General features: G+C 70.4%; 1 protein-coding gene across 1 annotated transcript in view; it reads right to left on the minus strand.

Moving 5' to 3' along the window:
* Positions 1-102: 102 nt before the first annotated feature.
* The window catches only part of LAMA5 (laminin subunit alpha 5), a gene marked incomplete at its 5' end in the record, with an annotated part of 45,388 nt that continues 26,029 nt past the window's right edge, over positions 103-19,461 (minus strand). The window contains 54 exon segments of the mRNA XM_035705499.2: positions 103-529; positions 654-773; positions 891-984; positions 1,072-1,199; positions 1,278-1,434; positions 1,528-1,692; positions 1,766-1,958; positions 2,026-2,171; positions 2,260-2,392; positions 2,488-2,652; positions 2,738-2,868; positions 2,971-3,114; positions 3,185-3,317; positions 3,390-3,547; positions 3,638-3,781; positions 4,040-4,202; positions 4,276-4,409; positions 4,539-4,692; positions 4,766-4,902; positions 4,990-5,160; positions 5,231-5,379; positions 5,465-5,644; positions 6,409-6,519; positions 7,064-7,166; positions 7,271-7,412; positions 7,654-7,808; positions 7,975-8,091; positions 8,201-8,397; positions 8,506-8,676; positions 9,185-9,296; positions 9,476-9,586; positions 9,659-9,810; positions 10,310-10,459; positions 10,547-10,727; positions 10,947-11,047; positions 11,218-11,432; positions 11,566-11,621; positions 11,623-11,647; positions 11,830-11,957; positions 12,204-12,317; positions 12,830-13,060; positions 13,624-13,707; positions 13,807-13,908; positions 14,125-14,286; positions 14,413-14,553; positions 14,741-14,885; positions 15,086-15,290; positions 15,562-15,773; positions 16,168-16,283; positions 16,837-16,976; positions 17,472-17,598; positions 17,688-17,889; positions 17,965-18,062; positions 19,333-19,441. Of these exon segments, the coding sequence (XP_035561392.2) occupies positions 291-529; positions 654-773; positions 891-984; positions 1,072-1,199; positions 1,278-1,434; positions 1,528-1,692; positions 1,766-1,958; positions 2,026-2,171; positions 2,260-2,392; positions 2,488-2,652; positions 2,738-2,868; positions 2,971-3,114; positions 3,185-3,317; positions 3,390-3,547; positions 3,638-3,781; positions 4,040-4,202; positions 4,276-4,409; positions 4,539-4,692; positions 4,766-4,902; positions 4,990-5,160; positions 5,231-5,379; positions 5,465-5,644; positions 6,409-6,519; positions 7,064-7,166; positions 7,271-7,412; positions 7,654-7,808; positions 7,975-8,091; positions 8,201-8,397; positions 8,506-8,676; positions 9,185-9,296; positions 9,476-9,586; positions 9,659-9,810; positions 10,310-10,459; positions 10,547-10,727; positions 10,947-11,047; positions 11,218-11,432; positions 11,566-11,621; positions 11,623-11,647; positions 11,830-11,957; positions 12,204-12,317; positions 12,830-13,060; positions 13,624-13,707; positions 13,807-13,908; positions 14,125-14,286; positions 14,413-14,553; positions 14,741-14,885; positions 15,086-15,290; positions 15,562-15,773; positions 16,168-16,283; positions 16,837-16,976; positions 17,472-17,598; positions 17,688-17,889; positions 17,965-18,062; positions 19,333-19,441 (7,753 nt within the window).

Consider the following 19,461-nt stretch of genomic DNA (forward strand, 5'->3'; position numbering starts at 1 on the left):
GTGTGCCCAGGAGGGGAGCTGCTGAGGGGAGCGCCCTGGGCACGTCCGGGGTCGCGCTCTGCCTGTGAACGCTCTACTTTCACATCTAACGTCAACACCCAGTTAAACAGAAGTTACTTTTTAATTTTTTAGAAGCGGGGCAGATTCTCATATTATTAAAAATTGGAGGGGGAATCTCATAATGAAATTGAAAGATAAAAAATATTAAAAACCCCGGTTGAAAAAAACCATTTCCAGAAAGAAGACTCATCACCTGTAGAATCTAGAGTCCAGATAAATAGACACAGACTTCAGCTGAAGGGGGCAGGAGGCCCCGAGAGGTGGGAGCCGGCCTGCCTGGGGCGGCCCTCCAGTGGATGCCCAGCCAGGGCCCCTGGGCGCTCTGCTGCGTGGTTGGAGGGGCAGCCGCTGGCCCCCACTGCACCCTGGACGCCCACAGAGCGAGGCCAGGTGACGGGGGACCGGTTCAGCACCAGGTTCCTCATGCAGCCGCGGTAGGCTAGAGGCCCCGCCTGAGCGTTCAGGGGCCCTGGGGGAGCAAGGGACGAGGGGGAGACGGGTTGGAGCAGCGGCCAGTGCCCCCCTGGCCGCGCCCTCAGGAGGGTGGGGTGAAAGTGGGGCGGCCCCCACCCCCAGGCTGAGACCGCGCTCACCAGGCAGGCCCCCGAGGTGCAGGGGTGGTCTGGCATCTGCTGAGGCTGCCAGCGCGGGGCCCACGGTGTGGTTGCTCTGCGTGTCCACCTTCAGCTGGAGCACGTTCCCGCTTCTGGTCACTGTGGGCACAGGTTCCATGTGATGGGGAGGGCTGGGGGCCCCACAGCTGCACCCCCAAGGCCCCCCAGGCACTCCACTCCGCAGAAAAGCAGGGGTGAGAGAGGGGGCCAACTCACCCGCCAGGCGGTGCCACTGCCCATCACACAAGGCTGCGGGGCACGTCACCCACGTGGAGAATTCCCCTGCGCCATCGTCGGCCCGCAGCAGGACCTGGGGGCGGGGGGAGGTCAGGAGGGGAGCCCCTGTCCCGCACCCCCCCCCTCCCGTTTCCCCTTCCCCCACGGGCCCACCACTTACCTGCTTCTCCAGCACCTGCAGCTGCAGGTAGGGCGGTGCCTGCACCCGGCCCAGGTGGAAGACCAGGCCACTGGCTGTCTGAGGCCGGACCTCCAGCTCCAGGGTCTCGAGAGCGGCCCCCAGGGTGTCTGTGGGGAGGGGTGGTGAGGAAGGCCCGGGCGCCCCCCCTCCCTGCCTGGCCCAGGGCACAGCCACGCCCTACAGACCTAGGGTGACGACACCCCCGCTGTCCGCGAAGAACAGGCCCTCCTCCAGGGGCCTTGAGAAGCACGGCGTGACCCCTGTCACCCGTGTGGGGGCCCCCAGGGGCTGTCCGTCCAGCCGCAGTCTCCTCACACAGCCGCTGAAGCTGCCGACGGCCACCTGTGGGGACAGAGGGGCTGCTGTGGCGGCAGGTCCCAGGGGCCGGGGAGGGCGGGTCAGTGAGGAGGGGGTGCGGCCCGAGGTGCTTCTCACTGGCAGCCGGGGGCTGAAGCCACTGGCAGGGAGGCCCCCCACGAACAGAGTGTGGGGCCGGGGGCTCCCTGCCGCCTGGTGCTGCTGGCCGGGTCCCTCCTGGTCCCGGGCCCGGAACCCATTGATCGTCAGCTGGATCCGCGTCTTCTCCCACCGCACAGACACCTGCGGGCCGGAAGGCACGTCAGAATGGGAGCGCCCAGGACCCGGCCCTTGTCCCCCACCCCCAGCTCCTCACCGTGTGCCACCGGTTGGTCCGTGAACGCTGGCGGCTCCGCACTCGGAGCTGGGGCCCGGGGCCTTCTGTCTGCGCGACAAAGTATCCGTGGCTCAGGAAGAGGACCAGGGAGGGGCTGCCATCTGCGAGGGGGGCCGCGAGGAGCAGGAGTCCTCGCGGGAGGTGGGGGCGCACCAGCATCGACATGTGGAACCTGGAAGCCGAGCAAGGCCGTCAGCCAGGGCGGCCACCCCGCGCCCCCCCACCTGACCCCGCCTTACCCGTTCCTGGGGGTGGCCGGCACGCGGGTGAACTCCAGGTGACCAGACAGGGGGCCCCCAAACTGGTAGGCGTCTTGGATGGCGCTGAGGGGCCAGGGTGAGGAGCACGCAGGGTCCTGGGGGGGCTGGCGGCTGTGTCGGCCGGCCTGGGGGGCGGAAGGAAGCAGGAAGGTGGGGGGCTGCCTTCCGACCCCCACCCACCGCTCCGCCCACCCCAGCCTCCAGGTGCCCCACCTTCTGGGCGGCCCGCAGTCCTCGAGGCCCCTGCCCCTGGGGCTGGGTGCGTGGGGCAGGGGCGCAGCCTGAGGTCACGTTCACGTTGTCCCAGCCCTGCTGCAGGTCAAACACGCGCTGCGGCCCCAGCGGCCTGAGGAGGGTGGCGGGGTCAGCCCGGGGGCGAGGGTGGGGGCACCCCGGCACCTGCCCGCCCGCCCCCCCGTGCCGCCCACGGCTCAGGCTCACCGCAGCAGGAATACGTTGCTGATGCAGCCAGTGAAGCTGACCGCGTCGCCGGTTGTGGAACCGCCCCCCAGATAGAGCCGAGGGGGGTGCTGAGGCTGCAGCCCGGGGGGCGGGCCCTGGTGGGGCTTCATCTGCTGCAGCTGGTCGTCCACGTAGAGCCAGACCCTGCGGGGAGAGCAGTGTTTCTCCCGCCCAGTGCCCCCCACCCTCCCTGGACGTCGCTGCCGGAGCCCCGGCGGCGCAGGCTCACCCCGTGTTGTTGCCGTAGAAGGCCACGTAGTGGGGGGCGCCGTCGGCAAAGCTCCTTTGAGTTTTCACCTCCATCCTCACCAGCCGGAGCGTCACACGGCCCTGCTGCAGGGACACCTGGCATGGCCCCTCCTGGGGACCGCGGCCGGGTCAGCAGAGCAGGCGGGGGCCCGGGCGCCAGCCCTCCGCCCCCACACCCCGCGCGGCCGCTGCTCGGGGTCGGGGTGCACGCACCAGGAGCGCTTGGTGGTAGAGCAGACCGTCGTCCCGGGTGCTGCGGAAGCCTAAGCCGGAGTAGATGTGGGTCACGACAGGCGGGACGTCGGGGAGCTCGTGGGACAGGTAGCCGTCGCCGTGGAAAGTCATGGCCCGTCCCACCTACGGGAGGGTGCCGGTGAGGGGCCTGCCGCACGGCCCGCGGGGGCGCCGGCCGGGCGGGGGTGCTCACCAGCAGGTCGGCAGTGCAGCCCGAGCTGACGCCGGTGGTGTTCAGCCTCTTGAGATCCACGTACTTGCCCTGCGCCTTGATGCCCTTGACGCAGCCGCGGATCGAGCCTCCGGAGGGGAAGAGCTGCCGCAGGCTGCGGGGGGCGAGTGTCAGGGCGGCCGCCCAGAGCCCCCCGCCCCCCACCAACCTGGCACCGCCCGCGCACCTCGGGGGCAGCTGGTCGGGCGGCACGCCCCCCAGGTAGTAGGAGTCGGCCAGCTCCAGGGTGCTGTTGTGCTCCACGCTGAACACGTTGATCCTCTCCACGCGCACCAGCACCCGGCTGACGCGGTTTTGAGTGCCCCGCAGCAGGAACACCTGGATCTGTGAGGCGCCGGGTGCAGGCCTTGAGGGTGAGGCGTGCGCCTGCGGGCCCTCCCGCTGCCCGCCAGCTCTCCCCGAGCCCAGCCTCACCGCCTTGCTGGCCGTGCCCAGGGCTAGCAGTCTCTGCACCTCCTCGTGCTGCGTGTGCTGCGGGGAGGCCTTCTGCAGGCCGGTGCTCAAGTCATAGAGGAGCAGGAGGCTGCCGTTCTGCACGGCCAGGCACAGGAACTGGTCCTGGGGTGGGGGGCAGGGTCAGCATAGGGTGGGGGGCAGGGTCGGGGTGGGGGGGGCAGAGTCGGCATGGGGTGGGGTTGGGAGGCAGGGTTGGCATGGGGAAGGTGTGGGGACAGGGTCAGCATTGGGGGGCAGAGTCGGGATGGGGTAGGGGGGCAGGGTCGGCATGGGGTGGGGAGCAGGGTCAGCATGGGGTGGGGGGCAGGGTCGGCATGGGGTGGGGGCCAGGGGTGTGTGCACCCGGCTGGGCCTGCGTGCCTGGTGCTGCATGAAGAAGATGATGCCGCTGGAGGACACGAGGCGCAGCTCCTGCTCAAAGCGTTTGTAAGAGCCCATCTGAGCCTCCACGCCGATGCAAGCGAAGCCGGAGCCGTCCAGGTAGGAGCCGTCAGTGAGCCAGGGGTCCCCGGTCAACTTGGAGCTACAGGCCAGAGGTCAGAGGTCAGCCAAGAGCAGCCGAGGGGGGATGCGGGCCTGGCCCTGGCGGCACGTACCGGGCACAAGGTCTGTCCACGGCCGTGTCCAGCCCGAAGATGTCCTCGAAGTTATAGAGGCTGAGCACCTCCTCGTTGAGCGTGTCCATCTCAATGCAACCCAGGTAGCCAGGAAGGCGGAGGGGCTCGGGGGGCTGCGGGCACAGGGCACGGTCAGGGCTCCTTGCCCCCAGCCCCGGTGCAGGCGCCGAGAGCGCAGGTGGACGCGGAGTGGGGTGTGTAGGACGGGCGTGCAGGGCCGCCCCCGCCCCAGCCAGGCGCACCGTGAAGTTGCTGGGGTAGCTCCCCACGTAGAAGACAAAGTCGTCGGGCTGCAAGCTGAGCAGCCCCTGGGGCCCCGGGGCCACCGTGTCACCCTTGGTCTCATGGAGCATCTGCTTCTCCACCGTGATGGACATGTGGCCATACTGGAGGGTCCTGTGGGCAGAGGCGGGGTGAGGGGCGGGCTGGGGGGGGCGGCAGGGGGAGCGCAGGGGGCCGGGCCACCCACCGGTCAATGCTAACTGCTGCGAACTGCTCCCCGATATCTTCGTCGACGCTGAGGACAGCGTGGCCCGCCTCCCCCAGGCGGTACACCCACTGCACCTTCTGGTTCCGCAGAGCCACACCCATGTAGTCCCCGACGGCCTGCGGCGACAGGAGTCAGCGGGGTGGGGACGCGGCGCAGCCCGCCCGCTCCCAGCCGGCGCCCGCACGGCCCAGCCCGGCCCGAACCTGGCGGCTGCCCATGTAGAGCACAAAGCGGTCCCTGGTGACCCGGCCCGGCTCCTGCTCCGGGCTCTGGAGGTAGAACTTGAGAGCGGTGTAGGCGGCGAGGTCGGAGAGGTCCCGAGGGGCCCGCAGCTGCACCCCTGAGCGCCCGTTGAACTTCATGGACACCTTCACCTGTGGGGGGGGGGCTCCTCAGTGTCCGCCCCAGATCCTCGGGCGCCTGTCCCCGGGCCCCCGCACCCACCTTGCTGGCGGCTCCTCGGGCTTGCGCGATGAGCTCCCGCACTCGGCCGATGCTGGCCGACAGGGCCAGGCTGGCGTTGTGCACCCCACGGTTTTCCAGGAGGCTCAGCTTGGCCAGCAGCTGAGGCAGCGTCTTCTCCAGGGTGGACACTGCGGGGGGCAGACAGGGTGACGTGACAGCCTGGCCACCCCGCCCCCACGCCCCGCCGTCGGGGGCACTGCGCCCGGGGCCCACCTGAGCGGCCTGCGTCCAGCACCGCCTGGCCCAGGTCCTGGTTCCGCAGGCCTCCGTACTGGCCCTGCCACTGCTCCAGGTTCCTCTGCATGTCCTGAATCCGAGACTGCACGCGGGCGGCCGTGGCCTGGGCTTCGGTGGCCACAGCTTTGGCGTGAGCAATCTTCTGGCTCGCCTCATCTGTGGCGGGCACGGCACAGGCTAGGACGCTCCAGCTTCACGTCCCCTTGGGGGGGACCACCCACTCCTCCCTGACGAGGTCCCACAACAGGGGCGCCCACCCCCCACGGATCCCACGAAAGCCCCAAGAACCACCCTCTGTGTCCTCCCTCCACCATGGAGCTCCCGGTGTCAGCTTCTCAGGCCACACCCGCGTCAGCTCAGCCCTGTGCCCCCACGGCCCCCATCATCCATCCCACGGCCCTGCCTCAGCCCCTGCAGCCCCACACCCAAGCCTGCTGGGACATCCTACCCTCGAGTTGGTGGCTGCACGGGTTGGACCTGGGTCAGGCGCATCACCCGTTGCCCAGAGGCCTCCCCTGGGTCCTTGGCTCCAGCCACATGGCCTCCGGGCTCCCATCTCTACCTCATGCCCTCCGACCAACTGTACCCTCCCTTGGACATCCTACCTGGGAGCCAGGTCATGCCCAATGCCCCCAACCTCTAAGGATGAAACGTCCCTGCTGCACGCTCTCCGTGCCCCCCAAAACCCATTTTATTTCTCTCCTGTTCCCTTCCCGTCTTCACCGGCTCCTTGGAGCTACCTTGGTGTTTCCTGAGCAGAGGCAGGTCCCCAGGGCGGGGGCCGCTCACTGCTCTGGACGGCGCGGGTGCAAACACGTCCCCCCTCAGAGCCCGCTGGAGAGCCCTGGCGGGCACGATGGCCGTGGAGCAGAGCTGTCCGCCCCGGGACGGGCCAAGGGCAGGGGCGAGGACCGACCTACCGGTGTCCATGGCCAGCATGGCCTGCACCGCCTGCACTCGGGCCGCCAGCTGCTCCTTCTTGGCCTGGGCGTCTCGGAGCTGGGTCCCAGTGCCCTGGAGGGTAGCCCACGCTGCGGGGGGAGGCAGCCTCAGCCCCAGGAACCCCAGTGCGGCCCACGCCAACAGCCCGCCTCCGCCCGCCTCACCAGGAAGGAAGGCCAAAGCCAACAGCACATAGACGGGGGCCCCCGGACGCGAGGGCCCTGGGCTTGGGGAGGCCCCCAGAGCGACAGGCTCCTGCAGCCGCCCGGTCCCACGGCAGATGGTCACCCCCCCACCCCACAGGTAACACAAGGGAGCCTCAGAGGAGCCAGGCCACTGCCCAGGGGCCGCCCGCACCGACGCTCTAGCAGCAGAGCATGTGCCCTTTGACCCCGGCCCGCACTTTCTCATCCATCGGGCTCCAGTCAGGACAGCAGGAGAGACCCCTCTCGGCCTCTCTGGAGCCCCGGGGTCCCCCACAAGGCCAGGGTGGGCGGCAGGTCTTTGCCGAGCTCCCTGGGCCACACGCCGAGCAGGTGGTGAGCAGGACTCCCACGCGGGGCAGCCGTCACCCTCAGTCGCCGACCACCGCGCCCCCAAATGCGACCGGAGCCGGGGCTCCCCGGCACTCACCACGGCCCAGCCTCTGCTGCTCCCTGAGCGCGGCCTCCGCCAGGGCACTGCTGTTGGCCAGCAGCTCTCGGGCTCGGGGCGCCAGGCCCCGCTGCACCACCACCTGCAGACATGGGGGCAGGATGCGGCTCAGACCCGCCTGGCGGGCACCAGGGGCCGGGGCGTGAGGGGGCTCGCGCTGGGCTGCGGGCAGGGTCAGGGCCTCACCGCCCACGCGTGGCTCGCCTGCTGCAGGGCCTGGCCGGCGGCCCCCTCGGCGGCCTGCACAGCTTGTAGAATGCTGCCGTAGGCGTGCGCCGCCTCGAGGGCGCGCTGGATGAAGCGGTCCTGGTTGACGCCACGGATGATGCTGCGTGCGGGCGGGTGGGGGACACGGGGCAGGTCAGTGGCCTGCAGGCCAGACCCTCAGGCTCTCCTGCCTCACCGCTGCCGGGCCAACCTGCCCGCCCGCTCCAGCCCCTGCCCCGCTGCCCGCCAGGCGGGCCTCTCTGATCCCGTGAAGCCAATGCGGGCCGGGACTTCTGCTGGGACCTTCCTCCGAGAGCCCTCCCAGACCGCCTGCGCCCCCGGGCACTCTGCAGGCCTCGCACCTGGACAGGTTGAGGGCCAGCTGGTGCAGCTGCTGCGCATGGGCCTCCGCGGCCTCCACCAAGTCCACCTTGCTGCTTGCTGGGGAGAAGGCCCGCATCTTCTCGAGCAGTGGCGTCCGGGCCCCGTCCAGGTTGGCAGCAAGGTGCTCATACTCCTGGGTGGGGGCGGGTGGGGCCTTAAGCGGGACCCTCAACCCCCTTACTAGTCTCCCTGCATCCGGGAACCCAGAGTCTGTGTTCTGGCCAGCGGCCCACATAGCCTGGAGAACGCGAGCCCCCGTGGGAACCTGCCTCGGTGCCCCCGGGAGGGGCAGCACTCACCTCCCTGGCCTGGTCCATACCCCGCAGGAGCTCAGACAGCCGGGCCAGGATGTCGCTGGCGGCCTGCAGAGTGGCCCTCACAGTGGTGTTGTCCCGGGACAGCTCCTGCCTCCGCCGCTGGAGTCCGTGGGGGAAGCACAGGGGGACAGGAACGGAAGCATGACGGGGCGGTGACAAGAAGCCACAGGATAGGAGCGGGAGTGGGCAGGGGGAGAGGGCCCCTCACCAGGGCGTCCTCCAGGCGCTCCTGGTTCCGGCTGTTGAGCTCCTCAGCCTCCCGAGTGGTGCCCACCGCCCGGTTCAGGGCCCCTCGAAGGTCCATGAGGCCAGCCTCGTGCTGGGCCAGCTGGTCTCGGGCACGTGCGGCCAGCGCCTGGTTCTGCTCCCAGCGGCCGGTCAGCTGCTCCTGCACACGGGCCAGCACTGCGCCCAGGTGGGGACGGTGGTTTGGGTGAGGATCCGGGTTCCCCCCCCTCCCTGGGCCTGCCCAGCCCCCGTCTGGCCCAGCTCAAGCCACTTGCAGCCACTCACATCTCTGGGCCTCCTCCAGCTCGGCCTCAGCCGCGGCCCTCGGGGCTCCCAGGTCTCGGGCCCGCATCGCCCCCAGCAGCCGCTCCACCTCGGCCAGGGTCCGGCGCACGTGCTCGCCCGACGGGGCGGAGGCATTGGCCGGGAACAGCAGGTCCGTCTGGGACTCGAGCTCTGTTGGGGGCGGGGGAGGGCTGTCGGGCCGGCCTGCTGCCCAGGCGGACCTCTGCACACTCACTCGCACGCCCGAGACCGCAGCCGAGCACTCTCGGGGCCCCAGCACGCTGCCCGGCCCCCTGGCCTTCCCCAGCCCCACCCCAGCACCCCGCGGCCTCCTCTCCGCCAGCCCCTGCCCCAGGTCAGCCGCCATCCCACCTCCTCCCTGCCCCCCCGTCTTTTCTCTTCACAACAGACCTGTTTGTAACTAAGCAGATTTTCCCACAGAGCAGAGTACCCCCAAGGGGGACAGGGGATCCCCAAGGAGGGCACTGGCATGCCCACGGCGCCCACCTGCCCCTGGTCTGGCCGTACCCGCACCCTCTCCTGCCTCCCACGCTGCCCTGCTGTTCCCTCGGCCACGTAGCAACAGCCAAACCCTGCCAGTCCCTCAAAGCCTGCGGACCCGGAGCACCACGCGGCTTGCCCTCATCCCCTGCCCGGCCGGGCTGGCCCTGGCCCCTACCACTCAGGACGCGGTCCACAGCCCGGATGGCCACCAGCAGCGTCTGTGCCCGGCCCAGCGAGGCCTCAGTGCTGTCCAGCAGCCGGCTGGCCTGAGCCAGGGCTCTCGTGGCCTGTGGACACAGCATCCCATCAGGCCACAGCCTGAACCAAGGATCTGTGGCCCTGGGAGAGGGACGATCTGTGGCCCTGAGAGAGGAGCCTCTGGGGGTGCAGTCTCTGATGGGGAGGGTTCCAGGGGAAGGGGCTTTCGATGGGAGGGGCCTCCCGGGCGGGGGTCCCCGGGGCCTGCCTGGCTGTCCAGCCTCTGCACATCCTGCCCGAGGCTCGAGCTCTGTTGGTCCAGGGCCTCTAGCTGCTGCGCTGTCTCGTGGCGGACGCCCAGGGGACTCTGGAGCTGCCTCTGGGGAGGAGAGCAGGTGAGAGCCCGCAACCTGAGAGGACAGTCAGGAAGGCCAGACCGACAGGTACCTACCTGCAAGGTGGCAATGGAGGCGTTCAGCTTGTGCAGCCGGGCCCAGGCGACAGAGCTGGCGTTGATGCCGCGCAACTGCTCCCGGATGGCAGGGAGGAGGGCGCCCGCCTGCTCCAGGTCGTCGAGGAGCAGGACCACACAGTGGTCACACACTGCGGGCAGCACAGGTGGGTCAGTGCGGGGCAGGGGCTGGCGTGAGGGCAGGGAAGGACCCCTGTGGGGTCAGCGTGGTGGGGATGGGTCAGCCCAGGGTCGTGGAGCTGGCCCGGGAATATGGAGCCGGGCCGAAGGGGATGAGATTGGTGAGGGTCAGAGGGAAGCATGGGGCTTTTAGGACCGGTTGAAAAGTCAGCACAGGGATCAAGAGGTCTCTAAACATGGGGCAGGTGCCAGGAAGTCAGTACAAGCTCAAGGGATTCCAGGCTGGCCAGGGGCCAGGGCTGGTAGGGATCAAAAGGCGGGAGTGTGGCCAGCACGGAGTCCAGGGGTCCCCTGGAAAACTGAGAGGGGGGCGGGGGTCACAAGGCTTCTCTGGAAATGGAGAGAGACATAAGGGCCACCAGGTGGTGAGGGGCAGGGGCCCCTCGTGGACCTGGAGGAGCTGGGGAGACAGGAGTGGCCGTCGAGCAGGCCTGCAGTGCAGGAACACACCTTCACAGTGGACGCCATGGCCCCCGGGCCCGTCTGGCACCAGCACCTGGTGTTGCTGGCTGCAGGTGTCACAGCGCTCCCCGCTGAGCCCAGGGGGGCATGTGCAGCGGCCTGTGTGCACGTCACAGTGGCCCCCCTGGCACTGGCAGCCTAGGTGGGGAGGGGCAGGGTGAGTGGCGGGCAAAGGATCCTGGGGCGCCAGCTACCCCCCAGCACCCACCCACCCACTGTACTCACGCCTGCAGCCCTGCTCGGGCACCCCCCAGTGGCCGGGGGCGCACTCACGGCACTGAGGCCCTCCAGCCCCCGGCCGGCAGTGGCACTGCCCACTCTGGGGGTGGCACTCAGAGCCCTCCGCGGCGGGTCCGCAGGCGCACGGGCGGCAGCCCCCACAGTCCTGGAAGCCGAAGTATCCTTCCTGCGGTACAGGCTGCGGTCAGGCTGGGGGGGGGGGGCTCATACCTGCCCCCTGCAGGCTCCGCCCCCCCAGCCAAGGCCCGCCCCACCTGCAGGCCCCGCCCCCACGGGCCCTGCCCTCACCACAGGCCCCGCCCCTGCCCTTAGGCCCCGCCCCAAGCGAGAACCGCCCCACCAGCAGGCCCCGCCCCGCCCCAGGCCCCGCCCCCGGCAGCCCCACCTGACAGCGGTCACAGCGCGGCCCGGTCACTCCCGTCTTGCACACGCAGCGCCCGGTGTGGGGGTCGCAGGCCTCTGTCCCGCACGCCGCGCAGTCACACCCTGCAGAGGCCGTGCTGTAGCCGCCGCCTGGCCCCGGCCTCCCTGCGCCCCAGCCCGCCCGGGCCTCTCCGGCCTGGGCCCCTCACTCCCGCCGCCGGCTCGCCCCGCTCCGGGTGGGCTGCCCCGCGCCCCGCCGCCCCCACGAGCCCCTCCGGGTTGGGCCCGCCTACGGGTGCAGTTGCCCGGCACCAGGGCGTCGCCGTAGAAGCCGGGGGCGCAGCTCTCGCAGCGGGGCCCCGCGGTGTGGCGCAGGCAGCCGCGGCAGGCACCGGTCAGGGGGTCGCAGTCGCTGAAGAGCAGGTTGGGGTCACCGTTGCCGCTGCAGTCGCACGGCTGGCAGGAGCTGCCCAGCACCAGCGGGTTCCCGAAGAAGCCGGGTGCGCACCTGCGACGCGGGTGGGGTCAGCGGCCTGTGTCCCTCCCTGGCCCCCCGCCCGCAGGTCCACCCGCCCACCCTGCGGCCCCCAGGTCTGTCCATCCGCCCGCCTGCCCCCCTGCCCGCACACCCCACCGCTCACCGCTCGCAGGAGGCACCCGCATAGCCGGGTTTGCAGAGACACTGTGTGCGGCCCCCCTCGCAGGACACAGCCCACGGCAAAGCTGCAGGCACAGAGGGGGTTCTCTCGCCGCTGCACACCACCAGGGGCCCCATCTGGCCAGCGCACCCCAGCTGCCCCCGCCTCCAGAGGGCGGTGCTGACCCAACCAGGAAGGGGATGGCGACCTTCCCTACCAGCCGTGAAGGCGTATGGTCGGGCCCCTGGATGGGCTGACCCCACTTACTTGTTGGAAGGCACCGAGAGGGGGCAGGGGCAGCTGACACAGGGGGCCGTGGGGTCCTCCGACCCACTGCGCACGAAGCCGGCCACGCAATGCTCACAGTGGTCACCTTCGGTGTTGTGCTGGCAGCCCTGGGGCGGGAGGGACAGGTGAGCACCGGGGGCGGAGGCTCTGCTTCCCAGCAGCAGGGTCTAATCAGCTCTCACCCCAACCCAGCTCGCACCCCAGGGGCTCCATGCCCAAGGCCAGCCAGGGCCCGTCCGTGGCACCTCCCTTCCCCCGGGCTTCCCCCAGTGCACCCCAAGCACCGACCCAAGGCCCCCACCTTCCCCGGTCTGTCTCAGGTGGCTGCCCTGCCTTTGCTGGACCCTGCTCACCATGCAGACTCCCGAGCCAGGGAGGCAGCGGTCTGAGTGGCCGTGGCACTGACAGGGGACACAGCGACCCAAGAAGAGACCTTTGGTGTCTCGGTAATAGCCGGGGGCACACTCCTGGGGGAGGGGCACCAGCGGTCAGGAAAGGAAGCGCGGCCACCCCCAGGGCCAGAGGATGGACCGCGCTCGCAGACCCCGCGGGGTCCTCCCCTGACTCGCTCCACACGTGAAGTCACAGCCCCCAAAGCCACGTGGACACCCTGGCTCAGCTGAGCAGCCCTGCCACATGGGCTGGGGCCACCTCCTTGTAACCCACACACCTCTTCTGACGGGGTCCCAAAGGCCCTCAGATGAACAAGCAAGTGGGCAGGTGGGAATGCGTGACAGAGAGGGACGGCGGGGTGTGGGCAGGGGGCCCCTGCCGCGGTGGACCGGACAACGGGTGGACGGGGCAGTGAAGGGACCAGGGAAGCCGTGTGCACAGAGGGACACCAGGGACAGAGGTGACAGTGGGGTGGCAGATGGGTCAGCCCGGCCCGTGGCAGGAAGGCAGGGCAGTGGGGACGGCAGTGCCCAGCGGGTGGGGGCGAAGTGGGCAGAGCCGGGGGTGCCCATGCCCGCCGCCTCACCTGGCACGAATCTCCACGGTAGTTGGCCGGGCACATGCACAGCTCCACGTTGCTGGCCGGAGGCCCCCCGCCCACCTCGCCGGCCACCTCGAGCGCCACGCGGCGCAGGGAGACGGCCGAGGAGGTCTGGGAGAAGAGGGCGCGGATGTGCAGCTGCTCCAGGCCCGCCAGCACCATCATGAGCTCCTCGCGGGACACGGCGTTGTGGGTCTCCGTGTGTCGGAAGTTCCCCTGTGGGCACAGCAGCTCGGTGGGACCCCGACCACACACCCAGACCACGGGCACGGCGGCTCGGTGGGACCCCGACCACACACCCAGACCACGGGCACGGCGGCTCGGCAGGCAGCCAAACCAGCCCGCCCCGCGGGGGGAGCCGCCCGGCCGCCCACCCTGTGCAAATGCCAGCTCCAGACGCGGGTACTTCTGATCTCAGAGAGACGAGCCCTTCCTTAAATAAGACGCAAAAACCCCAACCACGCAGGAAAATTGATAAATCGGAGCACAGTAAACACCTCAACTTCCAGTCACCGAGACACCTAAGACCCGGTGCGGGAGGAGCCGCTGCTCCCAAGGCGGGCACGGGAGGCGGCAGGAACGACGACGCACAACCTCCCCAAGCGGGGGAGAAGCCCAGGAGCCGAAAGAATCCGAGCGGGAGGGAGCGCCGGGCCCCGGGCAGCGGGCGGCGGGACGGGAGGAGCCTGCACCCGCGCCCGGGCCCGTCTCCCGTCCTGGGGGCCCCTGGGCCTCCCCCGGGGTCAAGGGACCTGGGCGCCCGGGCCGGCTGCGCTCACCTCCACCAGCTGCAGCTGTCCCTGGTGAACGTGGCCGGGCGCCGGGTACACCGGTTCCAGGAACGTGATGCTCATCTGGTTGCCCTGGGAGGTGCGGGGGCAGGTGAGGGCTGCACCTGGGCCGACCCGCTCCTGCCCACTGTGCCCGCCCGCCCAGCCAGCCACGTCCACCCCGTCGGTCACCTGCAGCACCACGTCCGGCCTGCTTTCCCTGGGGATGAACACATCTCCGCGCTGGGTCTCCGAGTGCAGCTCATAGCGGAGGGTTCCGCCATAGGATGACACCTGGAGGTGGGGCAGAGGGATGGGACCCGGCCGGATCCCGACCACACGCCCAGAGTTGACAGCAAAGTCCTGGGCACCCCTGGGGCTAGGCCCCGGCACCCTCACGGAAGGCCCATCCCTCCCTGGACACGGGCGGCCCCACTGCCGTCCTCCCCCCTCCAGGGCAGCCCAGACACCCTCACGGCGCCTTCCCCAGGGCCCGCCTGGCCCGCTCACCCTGTCCCCCAGGTAGGAGGGTGGGGCCTGCCAGTACAGCTCAGGGAAGGCCTCGAACCCGCGCCGCAAGTCAGCGTAGAGCAGCTCTGCCTCCGCGCGCAGCTCGTGGGGAACCACCTGCCGGTCACTGCTGAGCAGCGTCCAGCCCTCCATGTCCACCAGCTGCGGGCGCACGGGAGGGACCCGGAGCTGAGCACCGTCCCGCGGCCCGGGGCCTCGTCCCACACCGGGGCATGCCGTGGGGCAGGGTGGTACGCATCCCCTCCCCGAGTCCCGCGGGCCGCACACCTCCCGACGGGCGAGGGCCGAGCTCCGGCAGCGCTCCGTGGCCCCGAAGCAGAAGCAGCGGGTACAGCCTTTTGGGTTGGTGGCATCGAGGGAGAAGGTCCCAAGGCGGCACTGGTCACACCGTGGGCCCTGCACGTTCTCCTGGGGGCGGGGGGGAGGGTCAGTCGGCCTCATGCAGCAGTGCCCGACCCGCCCTGGCTCGTTGTCACCCCCTTGCCCGTGGGCTGACTCTCCCCAAAGCACCCAGGAAGCCCCGGAGGGGTTCAGCTGGCAGCGCGGGAGGCGGGGGTGGCTGACACCCCCACCCGGGCCCCGCTTGTCCCCACACCTTGCAGTGGCACTGGCCCGTGAGGGGGTCGCACACGCTAGGCATGGAGCCCGCTTCGTGGCAGTCGCAGGGACGGCAGCTGGGGTAGCCGTGGAAGCCGGGGGCACAGGTGTCACAGCGGCGTCCGGCCACGTTGGGTCTGCACCTGCCGAGGGGTTCAGAGGCTGGCTGAGCCTCCCCCCACCCCACCTCTCCTGCTGAACTGAGACCGCAGCAGCCCCAGGGGGCGGCGACCCCCCAAGGCGAACCCCTCCCCGCCCGGAGCCGGAGGGAGTGTGCTCCGTGGCAACGCCACCCGGACCCGAGACCAGCCGGGGCGCGGGACAGCCCTCCCGCCCTGCTCACTTGCACTGGCCACTGTCCACGTCACAGGTGGGGTCCGTGAGCTCCTGGACACCGGGCCCCGAGCAGTTACACTCCTCACAGCCCACCAGGGGGTGGCAGCCGAAGGTCTGGGGCTGGCACACGACGCAGTCGGGCGGGACGGTGCGTGGCGGGCACACACAGTGGCCCGTGAGCTCGTCGCACAGACGGCCTCGGCATTCACAGGCTGTGGGGAGCGCACGCGTGGTGAGCCCCCGCCCCGCCGGCCCGTGTCACCCAGCTCCGGGCCCCACGCCTCAGGCAGATCCCGACGTGGGGGGCCAGTTGCCCGGAACTGCCGCCCGGTCCCCGGAACCCGACAGAGGGCAGGGCCCAGGCCACAAGCTGCCCGAGGCTCCAGAACGTCCTCCTGCCCCTGTAGCCACGTGTCCCTCCGCCGGGAAGCCCCTTCGGGTTAGAGCCCACCCCTGGCCGGCGCTCCGGGCTGCAGTACTCACGCCTGCAGCTGGGGAAGCCCCAGTAGCCGGTGGCACAGCGGGAGCAGTCCCGGCCGATGACGTGGGCTCGGCAGGGACACTGGCCCCCAAAGGGCTCGCACGTGGGGCCCGTGGCGCCCATCTCGTGGCAGCCGCAAGGCCGAGCCCCGTTGTTATAGTAGAGAGACAGGGAAGAGGCAGCCTCGCGACAGAACTGGGACGAGCTGGAGGGGCTGTGGCGAGAAGCTGGTGGTGAGGCCCAGAGCCCTCGCCGCCCCTCCCTACCCGACGCCTCCCCCCTGCCCTGGCTCCCAGCCCCACCCAGCCCTGCCCCCGAGCCTGGCCCTGCCCCCACACCGAGCCCCTCCCCCAAGCCCCTGGTCCCCCCAGCCCCTCCCCTGTCCCCCAAGCCCCCACCCTCCCCCTGAGCCTCCCACCCTGCCCCCAGAGCCCCAGCACTGCCCCCGAGCCCCCAGCCCTAACCCCAGGCCCCGCCTTGCCCCCCAGCCCCCGGCTCTGTCTTCCGAGGCCCCGGCCCTGCTCCCTGAGCAGCCCCGCTCTGCCCCCCAACCCTAGTCCCCCACCCTGACCCTCCCAAGCCCAGCCCTGGCCCCCAGCCCGGCCCACCTGATGTGGTACCCATGGGTGGCACACTGGCTGATGAAGTCATAGGATTTGTCCAGGGGCTCCTCTCGGAGATAGCTGGAGCTGTAGGCCTCCTCGGGGACCACCAGCACATACTCCTGGGGATCGGGGCTCCGTCACCTTCCCGCGGACCCGGAGAGCACCCGGGCTGGGGAAGGGTACCAGTGCCTGCCAGCGGGTCACCGGGGGTCTCTGTGACTGGCCAGCGGCCCGCAGGGCAACTGAGGTGGTAGCGGCAGCGTCACAGGCCAGCCCTGGGCCCCAGCAAGGCTGGCAGGGGCGGGAGGAGGTCGGCTTCCGTGGCCTGATGGAGCCCTGGGGGCCGTGGGAGGCCCGCCAAAGGGAAGCGCCCGGCCCCCCATGCCCCTCCCGTCCAGGCCTCCATCTCCAGGTAGGCCGCCCCGACCAGCAGGGCCCCAGGGGCTGGCGGACGCATCTCGGCTCTGAAGATCCTCGCCCTGCACCGTAGCCTCACACTATGGCCTGGAGGCCGGGGGGCTGCTGCTCCCTGGCACCTGGCGTGGGGCTGGGCCAAGGCAGACGGAGGACGCACCCCGGCTGAGAGGCCAGTGGCCCCCGAACAGGTTCAGGACGTCTGCACCCAGAGATGCTAGCCCCACCCGGCCTGCGACACGGCAGCCTTGGACTCACCAACCAGAGCCACCGGCCCTCGGGCACACGCAGGGTCACGGTGAGCTCGCTGTCGGTCACGTCCAGCACCGTCTGGCCTTCGCAGACCACCAGGGTGCGGCAGCCGTAGCCGTGTGGGCAGAAGCTGGCGTTGGCATGGCCTGGAGGGGAAGGAAAGGCAGGTCCGTGTGCCCCCCGCACCCCACGGACCAGCTCTGGCCCACGGCCTCATCCCAGGGGCGCTCCTGGAGTCACCAGGGAGGAAGAGACGCCCACGGGACGGGGCCATGCCCGCCGAGGACGGTGCATCTGTGTCACGACGCGCACACGTGACTCGCCTGAGGCCACGCAGAGGCCCGCTAGGTGCAGGTCCCTGAGCTCGGCCCAGCGAAAACAACACACGTACGTGAGAACACAAGGACCATCAACGTCACATGACAGGGTGAGCCGCGGCTCACATAAGGGAATCGAGTGGGAGCTGGGACGGGGCCGGGAGGCTGGGGCTGCCGTCCGCACTGGGCCCCGGGCACCCCACTTGGGAACTGGCCTCTAGGACGGATCCGTCCACGTCTCGTGACGACCACACCGTGGGGCTGAGGACACCCCGGCAGGCCCTCAGCTGGGGCCCGCCCGCACCGCGCCCCACGGCCACTCACCCTGCCAGACTCGGCCGCCGCTGACGAGGACCTCCACGGGGAAGGTGGGGTGGTCCGGCTGGTAGCCGTGCAGCAGGAAGGCGTAGCGGCCCAGGGCCGGCACGTGCGTGGTGAGGACCACAGTGCCCTGCGGGGGACGCTCCGGTCAGCAGGCGCAGGGCTGGGCCCACGGCCAGGGTGGAGCGCACGCGGCGGCCCTCCTGGCCAGGCCCTCACCTGGGGGTGGCGCAGCAGAGTGGGTTCTGCCTCGGGGTCCGCGGCCGTGGGGGGCCGAGGCTGGGGCCCCTCCGGGGGCGCGCCGGGCGTCAGGTCCTGCGAGTGGGTCAGCGGGAGGCCGGGTGGCAGCGGCAGCACCTGGCAGTCCCTGAGGATGATGGGCCGGGGCGGCTTCGGGAAGCGAGACAGCAGGCAGGAGGCCCTGGGGACGAGCGAGGAGGTGAGTCCTGCGAGCCGCACCCCCGCCGCACCCCCCCCAGCCCCCCCGGCCCCCCACCTGCTGGGGCTGAAGGTGCCGTGAGCGCTGACACAGTGGACCCGGGGCTGCACGAACTCCACGCTGAACGTCTCCACGGGCACCAGGGTGACGCTGTGCTGCGGACGGAGGACGGGGCGTGACGAGGACACGCACACGGGGCCGCCCAGCCTCTACGTCCCACGGCGGCCCGTCTGTGCCCCAAGTCCCTGCCCCCTGCCCCCCGGCCCCGCCGGCTGCACGAGCCCCAGCCCTGCTCCGCGGTCTCCAGGCCAGGAGCACCACTCGGCTCTCCTCGCGGGCTCCAGCCTGTCGCCCCCTGCGGTGATTCGGCTGCACATGGGCCACCGGCCTCCCCCTCAGCTTCAGTGACAGGGACCCTGCGCAGACGAGCACTCAGCTGAGCGGCCCTCGGGCCCGTGCTGCCCAGCACCACGCAGGTCTGGGTGCGGCAAACAGCCGAACGTGAGGCCTGGAAGCCGTCTGCACGTGCCCCACAGCAGAGGCCTGGACGCCGTGTGGCCGCGGTGACACCGGTATCCACTGTGGTTTGGGTTACGCACCCCGGAACAGGCGGATGAGGTGGCTGTCAGAGCCGGGGGGTGGCCACCAGGGCTGCGGGGTGTCTGGGGCGGGGCCTGCGGCTTCCCGGCCTGGGTGCTGGGTGCTGGGTGCTGGGGCACATGCCGGGCATGCCCGGGACGCGGCTCTGTGGACACCTTGCAATGACCTGGCTCCCCGCCATGGGGCCGAAGGGAGCGTGGACTGCACGTGCCCCGCCGCCAGCAGGCTGGGCCGAAGGGACGTGGTCCGTGCCCTGGAGCACCGCGGGCCGAGCCAGCGCGGCGGGCGGCCACGGGGTCCTCCCCTCTGCAAGTCTCTTGTCAACACTTGACGCACTTACTAGAACATGTGCACGACTGATACATTTTCTAAAGACCAGAACCAAGGAAACACGGTAAGAGTGCAACGCTCCGACGGCTCCTGTGTCCAGCTGACACCCACTCGGTTCTGGGCGTGAGAGCGACGGTTAACACCGCGCGGGGCTTCGTGGTCGCAGACGGGTGTGCAGAGGCCCGCGTCACCGTGACTCAGTCCTCAGAGCACCGAGGAGGTGTCTCCCTTCCAGCTCCAACCCATCACAGGCCCCCCGCCCCGTGTGGCCGCAGGAATGCTCTCTAAACAAGTATATATTTGTGGCCACGGGAAAAAAATACCCAAATCCTGAAGATTCCAGAAGAAACGTGACTGGGTGCCCACGGTCGGTGGTGCTGGTGATGGCCCCTGGGCTCAGCACTCCCCTACTTTGATGCTGCTTAGTGTCTTCTGAAAGGCCTGAAGCCACAGGGGGGGCCTGGGGCCCGTGCAGGGGAAGGGTCAGGGCCTTACCAGGAAGAAGCGGGCCTGCTCGGCCGTGAGCCGGACGCTGGCCTCCGTGTCCAGGTGGAAGACCGCCAGGTGGTGCTGGGCGTCCAGGGCTGTGGCCCGGCACAGGGCGCTGCGGGAGGGGCAGCGGCA

The sequence above is a fragment of the Canis lupus genome, chromosome 24, assembly GCF_003254725.2.
Source record: "Canis lupus dingo isolate Sandy chromosome 24, ASM325472v2, whole genome shotgun sequence".
NCBI lineage: Eukaryota > Metazoa > Chordata > Mammalia > Carnivora > Canidae > Canis > Canis lupus.